The sequence below is a fragment of the Canis lupus genome, chromosome 10 (assembly GCF_011100685.1).
Source record: "Canis lupus familiaris isolate Mischka breed German Shepherd chromosome 10, alternate assembly UU_Cfam_GSD_1.0, whole genome shotgun sequence".
Classification (NCBI taxonomy): domain Eukaryota; kingdom Metazoa; phylum Chordata; class Mammalia; order Carnivora; family Canidae; genus Canis; species Canis lupus.
This window is the reverse complement of record NC_049231.1, coordinates 27,100,348-27,116,896: the sequence shown is the minus strand read 5'-3', so window position 1 is coordinate 27,116,896 and position 16,549 is coordinate 27,100,348. Positions and strand designations below refer to the sequence as shown.

The 16,549-nt window shown below is 48.4% G+C and overlaps 2 protein-coding genes across 7 annotated transcripts in view; one reads left to right on the top strand and one right to left on the bottom strand.

The window, feature by feature from the left end:
- Nucleotides 1-378: 378 nt before the first annotated feature.
- On the bottom strand, nucleotides 379-12,359 carry JOSD1 (Josephin domain containing 1). The gene is made up of 5 exons (XM_038550555.1): nucleotides 12,341-12,359; nucleotides 11,231-12,050; nucleotides 3,369-3,497; nucleotides 3,075-3,269; nucleotides 379-2,473 (listed from the first exon to the last, which is right to left on the bottom strand). The coding sequence occupies exons 2-5, from the start codon at nucleotides 11,413-11,415 to the stop codon at nucleotides 2,374-2,376; spliced, it is 609 nt and encodes a 202-aa protein (XP_038406483.1). The 5' UTR covers nucleotides 11,416-12,050; nucleotides 12,341-12,359; the 3' UTR covers nucleotides 379-2,373.
- Nucleotides 12,360-12,801: 442 nt separating this feature from the next.
- Nucleotides 12,802-16,549, top strand: part of GTPBP1 (GTP binding protein 1) — a 28,602-nt gene continuing 24,854 nt past the window's right edge. Inside the window, exon 1 of one of the 6 annotated variants that reach the window (XM_038550551.1) lies at nucleotides 12,802-13,032. Coding sequence is in view for 3 of the 6 variants with exons in the window: in XM_038550548.1 (XP_038406476.1) it covers nucleotides 15,952-16,143 (192 nt within the window). In the remaining 3 variants the exon portion in view is untranslated. Of the gene's footprint in view, nucleotides 13,033-14,952; nucleotides 16,144-16,549 lie in introns of those variants that run through there. The other 5 variants (XM_038550548.1, XM_038550546.1, XM_038550545.1 and 2 more) reach the window with 5 other exon arrangements.

Genomic DNA, 16,549 nt, shown 5'->3' with positions numbered 1-16,549 from the left:
CAGAAAGGTTAATCTACCAGACTGCATAGGAAATGCTGGATCTGAATTCAAATCTAGTAGGCCCTCTGCTCTGTGATCTTGACCTTGTCAAGCAGAGAAAAACACTGGTCACATCTCAGTGCTAGAAAACTGTCCTTACATTAGGATTTGATCGTTGAGCCTAGTTTTTTCTAAACTGAAAAATGCCTCAGGCTTTTGGACCAAATCCTATTCAGTGAATATTTTGTCTGGATTTTTGAGGTGAGAGGTTTGACCAAAGCACCATATAGCTCTAAAAGATGGCTTATGATGGGGAGTTTTTCTTCTAAAGTCTCATCACACTAAAGTTTACTTTCTTCCTCTTCCATACGTAATTACAGAATTCAGACAGACAGGAAGGAGATTTATGTACAGTTTTCCATTTTTAATATTTGGTTAAACAAAATACATCTTTTGTAAACAAACCCAGCACAAGGCCAACAAAAAAAGGAATAAAAGCAAGAAAAACAAAAAGCCTAGGGTTGCCCCTTTTTGGGCATCAGGGTCAGGCCTGCCCCCTTCCTTAAAGGAAGTGGGGCTTTTTGCCCTTGGGCATCAGCATGGGTCCCTGTTCCTAAGCACCAGAATTGGATATGAACAGAGAAACCAGCCCTGAAATGTTTAAGCGTCTTTGCATATCCCATTGGCTCATGGACTCCAAGTGCACAGGGACTCCTCTGAAGTGCCATTTGCACAGGCCCAAGCAGATTGGTGGAGAGGACTTTCCTCTCCTCCCAGTAAATGGCTTACTATCACGGACAGTGCCCATGGACCCAAGGTCCTGCTTGTGACAATCAGGTTGGCTGTAACTTCTGGCTGGTGGTGGTTGGAATGTCATTGTGCAGGGGTAAAGAGCTCCCTGTGGTGCCAAGCAGGTCTGGTGTGGAAAATGGTGCAGAAGAGACTGCAGCCAGTTGCCGAGGGTGTGATGCAATAGCTGCTTGGTGGCCTCTGTTACTCAGCATAAAAAAACGGCCTTGTTGGATTGAAGATACATGTGCAGAAAAAGTGCTGGTGTAAACATGCACTCCAGTCACAGTGGGGAGAAAGCCTCAGCTTCATCCTGTTAAGCTTGCTCAGGCTTGACATGCAAGCCCCAGGCTGGCTTTGCTGCTGGAGACATCTGGCCAGTGGGGCGGCTCTCAGACCTGCCAAGACCATGGATCTGTAAAGGGTAGACAGACCATCCCTGCCTGCCCACCTGCCTCAAGGCAACCACAACCACTTAGGTGACACACAGTGTGGTAAGATACTTCCCCTCCTTCTCTTTTGTTTTCCAAAGTTACAGGAGAAAAGTGGCCTACAACTATTTAAAGAGGTAGGGGGTGGATCAATTTTCATTGATTTGTAAAGGAAACTAAAAGATGACAAATCCAGGTCCTATAGCAATGCAAGTTAATACCCAACTTGAGGATTCTGATTGTTGTCACTATAGTGACTCTGAGCCTAGGACATGTACCAATTCTAGCTGCTGTTAATCTCTGAGAAGCTTATCTTCATGATACTTTCCTCACCCAACTGTGTCTCAAACTAGTGGAATTAGACATCGAAAGCAGACTTATTTCCTGATTTTGCCGGAGTGTGTCAGCTGGGAAGACTGACCTTTGCCCCAGAGCCTCCTAAATCCATGTAGTGAAGTGGTAGGGACAATGCTGGAGTGGGGCCAACAGGCCATCCATGCCTGCCCCAGTCTGGCTGCCGTCAAGTCCTCTTAGGTATCTAGCTCACCCTGTTTCACTAGGATATTGCAGGATTCAACCACCCGGCATGGAATACTAGAGAACTTTTCATTAGAAAACTCCAAGGATGGCCATAAAAATGGGTAATGGGTAATGGGTGGCGTTGAGGGTTGGAGATGGCATACTGTACCACTGCTGGGGTTTTGGAGATGGTTTCCTGAGAGGCCCTTATGTTCTGGGTCCGTCAAGCCAGTTACATGGGCTTTGCATGTACTCGGTCTTCAGACCCACTGGTAGCCAGGAAAGGGGAAGTGGAGGCAGCATCTCCAGGTGAGTCACAGCAGCAGTGTACTCCAGCAGAGCCTCTGTCAAGTTCTCGTAGGAATGAGGAAAATAAACCAGGACCCACCTTCCTTCCTCCTCTCTTAAATAAAACAAGGGTCTTCATAGCTTGCCCTAAGCACACAGAGCTCCTACCTTCCTGTCCCAGGAATGAGTAATGCTGGGTGGCTGGTTCTTGTAACAGTCCACACATCTGTCCTATTGCACTGTCAAATCTGAGGGGAAACCCAATGAGATGTTTGGGGAAGTGGCAAGGGCAGACCCACTGTATAGGCCACAGCACATGACAGAGGACTTGGGGGGCCGAGGTGAGGGAAGGTTGGGCAGAACTGCATTACACATCAGCCCTCCAGCTCTGACGGGCCTCCACCTCTTCTGGCACCACCAGCAGGAGTTCACAGTTCTTTCCTCGCAAGTGATGCTTGAGAAATTTCCTATGGGAACAAAGGGTAGATGAAAAAGAAAATGAAATGCTGGTAAAACTACAAATTCCAGTCTCAGGGCTGTGTGTCACCACTGACCTCATCATTTACACCCTTAGCAGTCCTAAAGACACTGGAGAAAGGATCTGTTCTTGGAGGGTTCCACATCTGGCTACCCCCTCCACCTGCCCAGTTAATTTTCACTCAACACCATCTAGTTCTGTGAGGAACAGCCGGCCCAAAGTACTCAAGTAAGGGATTTATCTTTTTTTTTTTTTTTTAAAGTTTTTTGTTTCATCTGGTCTAAAGGTCTTTCTTCTGAACTGGCAGCTATACCATCCCGGTTATCTAAGCATCGAGAATGTTACGATGCCAGTCCTACCAGACCAGAAGGCCAGCATTCTGGGTGCTGGAACTTCTCTACCAAAGGGACTTCACATCCTTACAGGCCATCTAAGATTCAGCTCTTTCTAGTCCAAGACCCTAATTCTAAACAAGGCAGAGAGAGGATCCGAGGAGCTAGAGATTTCATCTCCTTTGTCAAGTTACTAAAGGTAGGTTCAACTTGCCCAACACATGCAAGGAAGGAGCCTGGCACATTCACAACAGGTACCTGAGCTCGCTCTCGCCTCCAATCCACTCGGGCATCTTCAGTTTGGAGTCGAGGTTGTAGTAGGCACCTCCCACCTCTCGAACACAGATCCAGTGCTGCCTTTTGAGAGGCAACTTCAGTGGACCCCAGCACAGGCTGGAGGGCAGATTCATGATGAAGCCCATGACGTTAGTGAGAGCAATGGCACTGACATCCCTGCAGAAGAGGAACGGCATCAGCCAACTCCCCAAGGTCCCCTGCTGGGAACACCTCCCCACTCGTGCCACTTCTCAAGTCAGGCCTGGTTCAGATTACCTGCGCTTGTCCCACCAGACAGCTTCGTAGCCTTTGGTTTGAAGTGCTGCCATTATGACGTTCACATCGTAGTTCCCATTTCCTAGCATGCTCTTCTTATGGGGGGTCACCATGGTGTTTGGAGACAACCTACAAATGTGAAAGGAGGAGGGCTGAGACTTGTGGGCTGTCCAACCCCTCCTGACCCGTACTCCATAGACACCTTCCACCACTGCCTCTGGAAGCTCGTTTCCCCCATTCAGTGCAAGGTGACCACTTTTACCGAAGTACTTTTTAGTCTGCGATCCTACTGCCCTAGGGATTACCTCTCTTTTTATGCAAAACATTAATTCAGTAGTGGTGGGGCCTATCTGCTGTCATTCAGAAAGTCAATAGACAAAAACCATGTGCCACGAAAGAGTCTCATTTATGAAACCCCCAGCCTATCCATTTCTGCATTCTTCTCTAATCTTCCTGCCTTAATACAGCCATTTTTTTAAATGTTAGAAAATAGTAATTGATAATTTCATTTGCATAGGTAGTATTTGTTGCTTTTTCTTTTTTTTTTTTTTTACAGTTTAAATGCTTTCTTTTTAAGGCTTGCACACTTGGTAATCATTAATCCTTAAATACTCCAAGGCCTCCAGGGGCCCCAGCAGGTAACATAAATGTATGAACTGGGGCCAAATGTAAAGCAATAAGTAGTAAGGCCTATATTGAAACAAAATGCATAAACCAGCAAAAGATACTTCCAAAGTGTGTGTATGTGTAAAATACTTTAAAAACAATCAACTGGGGCAGCCTGGGTGGCTCAGCAGTTTAGCACCGCCTTCAGCCCAGGGCCTGATCCTGAAGACCCGGGATGGAGTCTCACATAGGGTTCCCTGCATGAAGCCTGCTTCTCCCTCTGCCTGTGTCTTTGCCTCTCTCTCTTTCTCTCTCTCTCTCTCTCTCTCTGTGTCTCATGAATAAATAAATAAAATCTAAAAAAAAAAAGAATCAACTGGGGAAAAAAAAATGTCTGTGCCAAACAAAACTCAACTTGCCCACCCAGCTTTAAGTCATTTTTGGCCAGGTCTCATTAGCCACTCCATCACAACACAAGGGCAGTAGCTCTAAAGGCATTTCCAATCCTATGATTTTGCTTTCACAGGCTTGTTAGGCCCGTGGAGGAAGGGGTAGATTGCTTCCACCTTGGTGTGAAGAGGAGAGAGGGAAATGAGGTGAGTTTTCTCAGGAATAAAAGCAGAGAGTGGGGATCCCTGGGTGGCGCAGCGGTTTGGCGCCTGCCTTTGGCCCAGGGCGCGATCCCGGAGACCCGGGATCGAATCCCACGTCGGGCTCCCGGTGCATGGAGCCTGCTTCTCCCTCTGCCTGTGTCTCTGCCTCTCTCTCTCTGTGACTATCATAAATAAATAAAAATTAAAAAAAAATAAAATAAAAGTAATAAAAGCAGAGAGTGGACGTCCAGAAGGCTGCTAAGGGCCCTCTCCAGAAGAGAATCATGACTTTAGGTCAACTCTAAACACTCAAGAAATCTTATAAAAAGTTTTTTTCAAACTTCTCTACACACAGCAACCATACTGATATTTTTCAAACATAAAACATTTCTTCCACTGCTTAAATCCTCCAATGGCTCCCAAAACACTTAAATGCAGTCTAAATTACCTCCTCTCCTTCCAAGGCCCTCAGGACACTGCTGACCTAATCCCTACGTCTTTTAACACACAAAACTCCTTCTCACCTGAGGGCCTTTGCATGCACTGTTATAGCAGTCTGGAATGCCCTTCCTCTAGATGTACACTTGTTTTGTTCCTTATTTAGGTCTCAACTGATAGTGCCTTAGAGACCTTTTCTGACCACCCAATCTTCGGTTTCTTCCAGGCACCAGCTCTTAATCCACCTGCTTTATTTATTTTTTTAAAGATTTATTTATTTATTCGTGAGAGACACAGACTGAGAGAGAGAGGCAGGCTCCATGCAGGGATGGACATGGGACTTGATCCTCGGTCTGGTGGCGCTAAACCACTGAGCCACCCAGGCTGCCCAATCCACCTGCTTTAATTACAGCCCTTGTTACTAACTGACACGTCTGTTTTTCCACACTAGAATGATAGCAGGGGCCTTCTCCATCCAGTCAGAGCTATATCACCAGGACGTAAAGAGTGCCTGGCACATGACAGGTGCTCAAGAAATATTTAACATGTTCACCATGTTTATTTTGTTACTCTTTCTTTGTGTAAACATTGGTAAGCAGACCCATAAAGAGAGCTTGTGATCTTGTCTCCATAGCTAGCAAAGAATGGGATCTGAGGACACTATTCACTCTGCAACCAAACTGTATTTTACTGAAACAAACTATTTATTGAAAAATCCCATGCTACACCCAATGCAAGATGCTTTCATGTATATCTCATTTAGTTTCCATAATAAACCTATGAGGCTACAGGCCAAACTGAAGTTTGGTGATTTAAAATGGTAACTTGCCTATGATCACAAGTGACAGAACTAGGATTTATATTAGGTTTATCTGACTCCAATGTTGTGCTCAATGGCAGGGTCCAAGAACTAGAGTGGGTGGTGGTAGTGGGGTGAGAAGAAGAAAGGCCAGCAGACTCCCTGGGGTCTGTGCCTAAAGTGGAGTTTCAAAGGACAAAGGCTCTCAGTGGGCTCTTGTATTAAATAAGAAAGCATTTAATAAGCATATTAAATAAGAATATAGAGGGCAGCCCCAGTGGCTCAGCGGTTTAGCGCCGCCTTCAGCCCAGGGCGTGATCCTGGAGACCCAGAATCGAGTCCCACATCAGGCTCCCTGCATGGAGCCTGCTTCTCCCTCTGCCTCTCTCTCTCTCTCTCTCTGTATCTTTAAAAACTAATAAATAAAGGTTGAGTCTCTGGAGTCAGTCAGGAAGAGTTGCATTTGAATGTAAACTCTTAAAAAAAAAAAAAAAAAAAAGAAAGCATATGGAAAGCCTAGCTCAAGGTAGATCAAGTTCCTTCCCTGTCACCAATTTTTCAATAGCTTCTCCTTACTTCCAGTAAGGTCTCTAGCTGGGAAATGCATGAAGGCTCCCACAAAGAAACTTCTGGGTCTTCTACCTTGTTCACCATTTAACTCTCCACCAAGCACAAAACTTAGAGCCACGCTTTCACAAATGCGTTCCCAGACGATCACAGGTGTTCAATACATTAATGGCTGAATGAACCAAGTAAAAAGGTTTCCTGCAGGAATTCGTGGAGTGCCTAAGATGTTAATTTTTTTTTTAAAGATTTTATTTATTCATTTATGAGAGAGACTGAGAGAGAGGCAGGTCCCCTGCACAGAGCCGGATGTGGGACTCGATTGCAGACCCCAGTATCAAGGCAGAAGCTCAACTGCTGAGCTACCCAGGTGTCCCCTTAAGATGCTAATAATATTCACCTCGAGCTTGAGAAGAGGGGTACTTTTCAGTTCCCAAACATATCTGACATTTTTTTTGAGGTACGCCTTACAGGAGTGTTCCTAGGGTCTCTTCTCCATGTCTCATATTTTTTATCTCAGTTTCCAGCCCTCTCCTGTCTAATCCCATTCACCCTCCACAAACTGGAGCCTCCTTGCTCCATATATGGGCTTTTCAAACAGGTTTCTAAATTGATCTCCTTGCTTCCAAACTCTCCTTCTGCCAAGTCACCCAGAAGTTCCTGCCACATTTACCAAGTTATCATTTCACTCTCTCTTGTAAGAACTGCCACTAGAGCCACCTGCCCACTGGCTAACACCAACCCTCTGGCTCTCTGGGGTCTGCCGTTCCCCTCTCCTTGGGCTTTTAGTGTACTTCAGACACCTCTATTCTCCAATCCTGTTTCCTGTTCCAAGCCCAATCCTAAAGCTCCTTCAAGGTCAATGTCACATACTACCTCTTTCATGGAATCTTTCCTGGCTTCTGTGTAGAAAACATAGGGAGATGGGAAGGACCACCCGTTATCCTAGCAAGCAGCACCAATGCTAACTGTGAGATTTAATTTCTGTGACTGTTGGCTTATCTTTAACAATGGTAAAAACTCCCATCTTCCAGAACCATTAAGGAATTCCATTATATGTGTCCAACCAGAGAGCAAACTCCTGAGGCACAAGGGATGGCTCTTCTACTCTGTTGCCCTCACAGCGAAGCAGTGGCAACTGAATAAACATATGTTGTCCTAGATGATACCACTCTAGGGAATGCAGAGAATGGCCTCCATCTCATTCCTAGAAAGGCCATTTGAGTAAGTGGAGTCTACCCAGTGTGCCATGATACCAGTACTTGTTTCTGCCTTAACAATAACCAGGTGCCTACCATGTTAGCTACTTTTTTTAAGATTTTATTAATTTATTCATGAGAAAGGTGGTGGGGAGGGGTGCAGGGACACAGGCAAAGGGAGAAGCAGGCTCCACGCAAGGAGCTGGACGCGGGACTTGATCCCAGGTCTCCAGGATTATGCCCTGGGCTGAAAGCAGGCGCCAAACTACTGAGCCACCCAGGGATCCCATGTTAGCTACTCTTTTGAGCTCTCTTTCTTAATCCTTCCAACCGCCTTGAGACAGAGCTTAATCCTGCAATGTAAATAAGCAAGCTTATTGTGGCTACAGCGACTTGCACGGTCCTATGCAGCTGGTGAATGATAGAGTAGGCTCTAAACCCTACACCTAATAAACTCAATGGTCTTCCCTATAGTTGGGACACACTGGTCACATCGAATTCCATGCCATCCCCTTCTGTGATTCTTTTCTTGGGACTCCTTGGCAAACTCCTGTTCAAGATGGTCTTCATGATTTGGACAGAAGTTCTGAACTATGAAGCATGCCTCTCCCTTCTGTTGCTATGGCTGCAGGTTAGAGCCATGTGGTCTGAAGTGATCTCCAGGTGAGAAGATGGGCTCTAGCCAGGTCTAATGCCAATGCGCTCAGGGGAGTTCCTGGTCCTCCCTCATGGTTATTCCTGGGTCTAGCTAAGGTGATGATTTCAGATTTTAACAAAAAGAAGATGTGGACATTCATCAAGGTTCCTTTTCTCTCATAATTATTATTTTCCTTTTTATCAGCTCTTAAGAAATATGACATTAAAAATATGTCTCAGAACTTCATGATGTGTCATTATATTATTAAATATATAAAGCACAGGGATGCCTGGGTGGCTCAGTGGTTGAGCGCCTGCCTTTGGCCCAGGGCGTGATCCTGGAGTCCCAGGATCGAGTCCCACATCGGGCTCCCTGCACGGAGCCTGCTTCTCTCTCTGCCTGTGTCTCTGCCTCTCTCTGTCTCTCATGAATAAATACATAAAACCTTTAAATAAATATATATATAATATACATATTTAATATATATATTATACATATATATTATATATATATATAAAGCACAGATCATAGAGTCAGGCACATCAATGTACTCTGTAGGTGTTGGCAATGATGATGCTGTGTTTGCCTGGCCCTTGACAAAATGATTTAAATCTCTAGAGGTTAGTACTCCATCTCTTTGAGCAATTTACCACCACCTTCCACTTGCTCAGGGACTTTTTAATGGGAAGGCTGGACTTCTTTGTGGTAGAGAATGCTGGTTGTTCACCAAAATCTAAAATCTCTTTGTCTCTTCCAGCTTGCATTAGATTTTTCAAGTGGGACCAACCTACTTTTCATCTATTTAGATTTTAACAGCTATTTTTTGGAGGAAGAGGGATGCATACTTGCTGCAAGAACATCTAATCACTGAACAATTGAGTTGAGTCTATGAAAATAGATTGAGGCCTGAGGATTTTCCAAACAACTCAGCAAAACTACTACTACATCATTTGACTCCTATATGATGAGATGTACGAGATCAGACATCCGAGTCTGTATAATGTGCACGAAGACACCTGCCCAGATTCTGAGCTTTTCTCCAATTTCACATGTTGAAAACTGATCCTTTCCAAACCAGTGACCTCTTCTGCCATCACTATGGTTGTTATCACTATGTTCAACTCTTGGACTGAGACTCTGCCACCTTGATTCCTCTCTTCCCCGTCCCCATGCTGCCGGCCATTGGTTTTAGTTTTTTCTAAATCCCTACTCATTTCTATTCCAAACATGAGTCATCTCATATCCACAACTGTACTGAAAACTCCACCCTGCTTTTGTATTTCTCCTTTTTAATCTGGCTAAAATTCGACTGCTAGGATGAGCTTCCTTTCAACAAACAGCATTCATCAAAATTTTTCTCCCATTTCTACCATTCATCAGCCTCATCTTCAAAAAAGCATAAAACTTTGTATCTGAGAATTTAAAATTATCTAGTTTAACCTGCCATCATTACTATTCTTCCCATTATGATCCAAAGAGATCATCTTTTCCCTTTCAAACAGCTCTAAATTCTAAGGTTCTAACTTCACTTAAGTTTATTCTCAAGGTCTGGTCAATGTAGAGCTCTGGGATGTACTTAGCGGCTGAGTCCTGTTCAACTTGTTTTCTCTACAGTGCCTAGCAGGGCTTGGCACACAGCAGGCTGCTAGCAAATGTTTGTTTATAAAATTCCATCTTCTCTTCCTCACCTCTTCTCCCTTTCCTCTTTCCTCTGATCCCTTTCATACTTCTTTGTTTCCATTTATCCACGCTGAATCTTTCCATACAAAATACATAGAATTCAGCCTCTGGAGTGAGAATAGAGGATATTTTCTTATGCACTGGTTTGCTATTACTTTGAGATGAACCTTTACCTTGCGCTGACAGGAAACTGGAGAGCGTAGTACAAATTTGCTAGAGCTTTAGTAGCCAGGAATAGAACTTTGGTTCCATGTGAGAGTTTAGCAAATATTTAGCATTCTTTCATTCAGGAAAAACACAACTGAAAGAATCTTGCAATTATCCACAAACAGCTTATAACCACAGTCTGTATCTTTAGATCCAGGCCCAACTCACTAGCAGGCTGAATGGGTACTGATGATAGAATTGCTCTGACATGCCTTTCTGATACTCAGGAAGTAGCACTCATGCTGCTATGTCCATCCAGACACCAAAGAACTAATTCTTAAACCCTGTGATAAAAGAATTTTAGAACATCAAAGTAGAGAGAGAAAAAACTGAACTTCTGTTAACCTGTCAGGCAGCATTTAGTAAAGTGTTGGTTTAAAAAAAAAAAAAAAAAAAAAGCCATCCAGAATGAAGTAGAAAGGGAAAGAGGTCTAGAGTCAGCTTCAAGTCATAGCTTGGCTACTTGAAAGCTATTTGGGCAAACTATCTGGCTTTTCTGCCTGTTGCTCCATCCGTAAAATAGAGATGGTAAAATAACTGCTGGAAAAAGCTATACAAAGCAAAGCATAATGTATAAAATGCACCAAGGCCAGAGTATGGCCTTATGGAAAAGCTGAGCACTATGTATAGCGGAACACCTTCCTTATAAAACCTGCAACAAACCACCTCTGACGACAGATGACCCAGTGTACACAGATCTTGTTCCCCTTCTAGACTATAACCTCTTGGGGGTAGGACTTGAGAGGCATTACAGCATCCTGGTCAACAGCACAGATACAAGTCTGAAATAAAACTTGGCTCTATCTCTTGTTATGTCGCCTCCAGCAAGTTGCTGAGCTTCTCTGAAGTCTATGTCCATAAAATGGAAAAGAAGCAACACATATTCCATGGGACTGTTGGGGGATCACACCAGATGACACGACTGAGGGTTTTTAGCACTGTGCCTTGCCTATAGTAAGTGCTCAGTCAACGATACTGATTATTATTTTTCTCATCTCTGTATCCCCTGTACCTGCTAACAACAGTTACCTAATAATACCTGTTGGTTTAAAGGTTTATATAGCGGAGACATTGCCCCTCCCCCCGGAATTCAGAAATAGCAAAAAGTGTAAAAATGCCAAGGATAAGGGGTCCCCTACCTCTGGAAAATCTCTTGCAGCGTTTCCCGGGTGAAGGCATTGCTGTCCTGGAAGACGTTATTGAGGGCATGCAGGGCACAAAGCTCCCTGCGCTGTTTCTCATGGTAGATTTGTGGGGGTGCTGCCTGGGGCAGCTCCAAAGATTCAGATTTGGCCTTGTCTCCTTTCCATGGCACGCAACTCATGTTTTCGTTTTAGGTTCCAGAGATGGCTAAAAACACACCACCCTTCCCTCCAGAGGAAGAATGTAAGCTGCTCAGTCCTTTCGGGATTCCTGAGGTCCACCTTATTTTTTGGTGTCCATGATTTATGCTTTGTCACGGGGAGAAAGGTTGGAATCAAAAGGGAAAAAAAAATCCACCTCCATCAATAGAAAGATCACTTTTGGATTAGTGTATTTCGCCACCACTGTCAAAGTGCAGAATTTTAAAAAAAATCATAGAAAATCTAAAACCTTGTTTCCTTTCTCCCACTCTCCCCGCCAAAAAAAAAACCCCACGATTTTCTTCCCGTATCTTCCTCTCTGCAAATGCCAACCAGGCCTCAATGCAGGAGGACCGAGCAGAATTGTTCACATCGCTCCTTTTCTTCCATTTCTTTCGAATCGCAACGCCACTGACTCAGGAGACAAGGCCTAGGTTGTGGGAAAACGCACAATTCGAGCAGCTAGCGAGAGCCGGCCAGCGTGGGATCGCGGGCAGCGCTGGGGCCTCGGGGACCGCTCTCCATCCCCTCGGGTGCGGCGGGGCCCCGCGGGGCGCGGGCCAAGGCGGGGACGGCTCCCTCGGAACGCGCGGACTCTCACCCTCTCGCCGCGGCCCTGCGGAGGAGACAACCGCGGTCAGCTCCGGCGGTCGCGCGGGCCGCCGCGGACAACCAGGCGGCGGGGTAGGTGGCGGGGCGGGGCGGGTCCGGCCCCAGCCCGAGGGAAGGTCCTCCGCAGCGGCGGGCAGGCCCTCGGGGGTGGGGTCGGGCCCACCCCGCTCGCCTCACCGCCCACACCCCAACCTTCCCGCCCGTCACGTGAGTGCAAGGCGACACGCCCTCCCGCCGCCGCCCCCGGCCGCGCCCGCGCCCGCGCCCGCGCCCGCCCCGCGGGTCGCCCCTCACCTCTGCAGGCCGCCACCTGGCGCTGCGGGCCGCCACCTGGGCCGCGCTCGGGCGGGCGGGCAAGCGCGCGCACCTGAGCCCGACGTCAGCGGCCCTCGCCGGGCGCGTGCTCCGGAAACGCCCTCCCGTGCCGTCTCCGCTCCCGCCCGCCACGGCGTCACGTATGACGTCAGCCTGTCGTCAGGCGGCGCCGGCTTTAAGGCCGGGGCTGCCGCGGGTCCGTTGAGTGGGTGTGGGCGGTGCTGGGTGGCCTGGTGGGCGGGGGTCGGAGAGAGCGTGCGGCCGTGGGGCCGTGGGGCCGTGAGGCGCAGCGGCGGCAGCCGGCCATGGCGCTGGTGCCTGGCTCCTGGGTTCGGTTCTTTCCGGGTGTGAGTAGGGCGGGGCGGCCTGCGGGAGTCTCGCCTCGCCGCCCGCCGCTCCCCACCCTTCCCCGGGCGTCGGCGCCGTTCCGGGGCGGCGACCCGGCCTGCGGCTGCCCTCGCCGGGCTCCCCACCCTTTCCCTTCTGTGGGCCGGGCTTCTCGAGCCGAGCGCTTTGCAGAACCCGGACTAGCTACTCCTGCGTTGGCCGTTTTATGTTTGTCTAACGCGCTGTTCACCAGGTGATTTCAGAGAAACTTACTGGTGCGGTCGGGCGTAAGCTGCCTTGGTTAGCGGGCCCGGCCGCCTCGCACTTCCCTGGGAGCGCTGAGGGTAAGTGCCTCGCCTGGAGTCACATTTCAGGCGGAGTGGAGAGTCCTGTCTCAGTGCCTTGGTGTCGAATTTCGGTGCACTACCCACAGACCACTGTCCTCTCGCCCTGGTCTCACGGTGGCTGACTTAGAACTTTACTCTGGATTTTCTCAAGGTATCTTGGGTGTCAGGAAGGTAAACACCCGGTCCCGCGGGGACTTTCCCCCCCTTTTACCTACCTCTAGGTCACATGGGAGGCATCATCCACCCTAGGTGCCCTTCTTTGGGATTTTTTGTTCAGGAAAAACAGTAAGATTACATAATTCAGGCATTTCTCTAACCTTGCTAGGACTCGACTCTAAGACCATTACACTTACCGCAGTTACCACTTTAACACACTCTTGAGTGCTTACCACACGCTTGGGAGTCCTGCCCTAATCCAGACTTTAGAATTATCTTAAAGTTTTGTAATTTGTAAGCCACCTAAGGTTGCGGTTATATTTTCCTAAGATTAGTTAATGGAGGCTTGCAAACACTGTTCATTTCCTGCTAACTGCCTTGAGATAGCTGCTGCCTTTTTTTTTTCCCCCAGAGGAGACAACTGAAGCTCAGAGTGGTTAATTATCTTGTTTGAGGTCACACAGCTACGAAGTAGTAGACTCAGGATTTGAACCTGAGATCTAACTTGTCTTCGGAAAGAGGTTGTAAAAATGGGAAGGGAATTTCTTTCTCAAGATGTAATTTTAAGATTTCTCTGTTCAAGAAGTACCTACTCTTGAGAGTATGTTTTGTGAACTAGTCCTATAGTGAGGACATGTTTTTTAGTCTACCGATAGGTGTCAGCACATACTGTACTTGAGCTCTTTCTGGAAGAGCCAGTTGGTCATATGGTAAATACCAATTATTCTAGAGGACTAAAGCTTGATATTTGGCTTTTCTGCCAAATCAAGATTTTAATGTTTTTTAAGTATCTCATAGAGGGATATATAGGATAGTGGTGAGCGATTTAGTCAGAAAAGGGGGCAGACCCAGTGGCTCAGCGGTTTAGCGCCGCCTTCGGCCCAGGGTGTGATCCTGGAGACCTGGAATCGAGTCCCATGTCGGGCTCCCTGCATGGAGCCTGCTTCTCCCTCTGCCTGTGTCTCTGCCTCTCTCTCTCTCTCTCTCTCTCTCTCTCTCTCTCTCTGTGTGTGTCTCTATGAATAAATAAATAAAATCTTAAAAAAAAAAAAAGGAAAGGGAAAAAATGCATTCGAGGAGATCTTATCAAGACCTTTGGAGTTGAATGACTTTTTGTCCCAGATTCCCAGCTGTGCTGGTGTACATAAGACTTGATCATAAAAAAGAGAGAGAGATTTGTAGTTGTTAACAGGAGCAAGCAGAGTTTTTTTTTTTTTTTTTTCAGGTGGATCCCTGAAACTGAAGGCCATTTTGAACTCTAACTCTTATCAAATCCTGTGTTCCAAACTCTAATTCTTGGATATGTTACCATCTCAATGGCTGCTCTTTAAAAAAAAAAATGATTTAATTCATTTATTCATGAGCGATAGCGAGAAGCACAGACATAGGCAGAGGGAGAAGCAGGCTCCCTGCGGGGAGCCGGAAGCTGGACTTGATCCCAGGACCTGGAGATCAGGACCTGAGCCAAAGGTAGACGCTAAACCACTGAACCACCCGGTTGCCCCAATGGCTGCTTTTTCTTGATTGCTGCTTGGGACGAGTGCCCAAGGCCGGCATTATGTGACTTTTTGCTAATCCCTCATTTTTATTTTTTATTACTATTTTTAAGATTTTATTTACTTATTCATGAGAGATACAGAGAGAGAGGCAGAGACACAGGCAGAGGGAGAAGCAGGCTCCATGCAGGGAGCCCGATATGGGACTCGATCCCGGGTCTCCAAGGTCATGCCCTGGGTTGAAGGCGGCGCTAAACCGCTGAGCCACCGAGACTGCCCTAATCCCTCATTTTATCAAGCTTTTCAGACTTTTGAGACAGGGAGAGACACCTAAAACGTGCTGATGGTATTGTGGACTGGGACTAATACAACTGATGATACTCTGGAAAAATCATCCATAGGAAACTCTCCTAACAGACCCAGATCTTAGCTTCGCAGTTCACAAATGTGGTGAGGTACTTTTGGCTTGTATTTTAGCTGGTTGCCTCTTTTTGGACTTGTAATTGCTCTCACTGCAGAGGCAGTGAATGGAGAATTCTCCCTAAGGTCAGCGTTTAATTAATTTCCCTCGCTCTGGCTGCTATAGTACTCCAGGCATCGATCCTTCTATTAAGATTGCGTGGAGGTTGCCAGCGCTTTGGACCTCGGTCTTCCAGGGACTGCCGGGAGTCACCGAGTAGGGAGGTGGGAGGGGCCTTGTGCGGTTTACTATCTGGGTGGGCGGTGGCCCGAGGCGCGGGCCCTGTGTGCTGACTAGATTGGGCCTTGCCCCTGTCCATCATCGGAAGGCTGTCCGTGCGGACTGTTTTGCAGTAAGATTTGGAAACTGAACACTGCCTATGGAAAGGAGGGAAGTAAGGGGCGGTGAGGGTAAACGTTGTGTGTATTTCCCCACTCATTGGATGGCTGCCGTGTCAGTCAAACCCTGCCCAGCTCTCGTTGGCTGGAAGGCTCCGGGCAGGTAGCGTGGCCGCGGTGCTGCCCCCTCCCGAGCTGCGAACGAGGCGTGTGACGTCTCAGAGATTTGTTGTTGGGGTTTGGGCCTCATTAATTATTCATTAGGTACTTGAAAGGGCCGCAGTGATTGGTGGCTGAGAGGCCTGGTCGATTGTTTCTTACCTAGAAATACGTGTCATCGTCTACGCGGCTGGAGAAGTTTCGCGTAAATTATCCGAAGAGGGCCGGGGCGGGGCCGCGCATAGATTAGGCAAATGCGCCGAGGAGGGAGGGGAGGCCGGCTACGAATTAGCCTAAGTTATTAAAGATGGCGGCGGAGCGGAGTCGCTCCCCGATGGACTCGCCGGTCCCGGCCTCTATGTTCGCCCCCGAGCCCAGCTCCCCGGGGGCGGCCAGGGCCGCGGCGGCTGCTGCCCGGCTCCACGGCGCCTTCGACTCGGACTGCAGTGAAGACGGGGAGGCGCTCAACGGCGAGCCGGAGCTGGACCTCACCAGCAAGGTAGGCCCGGCCGCCGCCGGCGGCTGAGGGGACCGGGCGGGCGCTGAGGGGACAGGGCGGCGGGCCGAGCCGTCTCCAGAGCGACGGCGCCGGCGGGGGCGGGAGGGGCCGAGCCCGCCCACCTGCCGGTGGCGGGACGCGTCCGGGCTCCCGGCGAGGGGCGGCCCCCGAAGGCCGAGCCCCGGCGTCCTCCCCCGGCGGCGCCGACCCGGCCTCCCGCCGTCCGCCTCCCGCCGAGATCACAGCCCCCCGGCTCCGCCACGTGGAACCGGGGCGCCCGACGCCGACGCCCGCGGAGCCCTGCTCGGCTGCCGGCCCTCGGCCGTGCCGCCTGCGCCGAGACCTGGGTGGTCCTCTCCCGGCGCTGGCCGCGGCGGCTCAGGAGGCTGGGCGGGAGCAGGAAGGC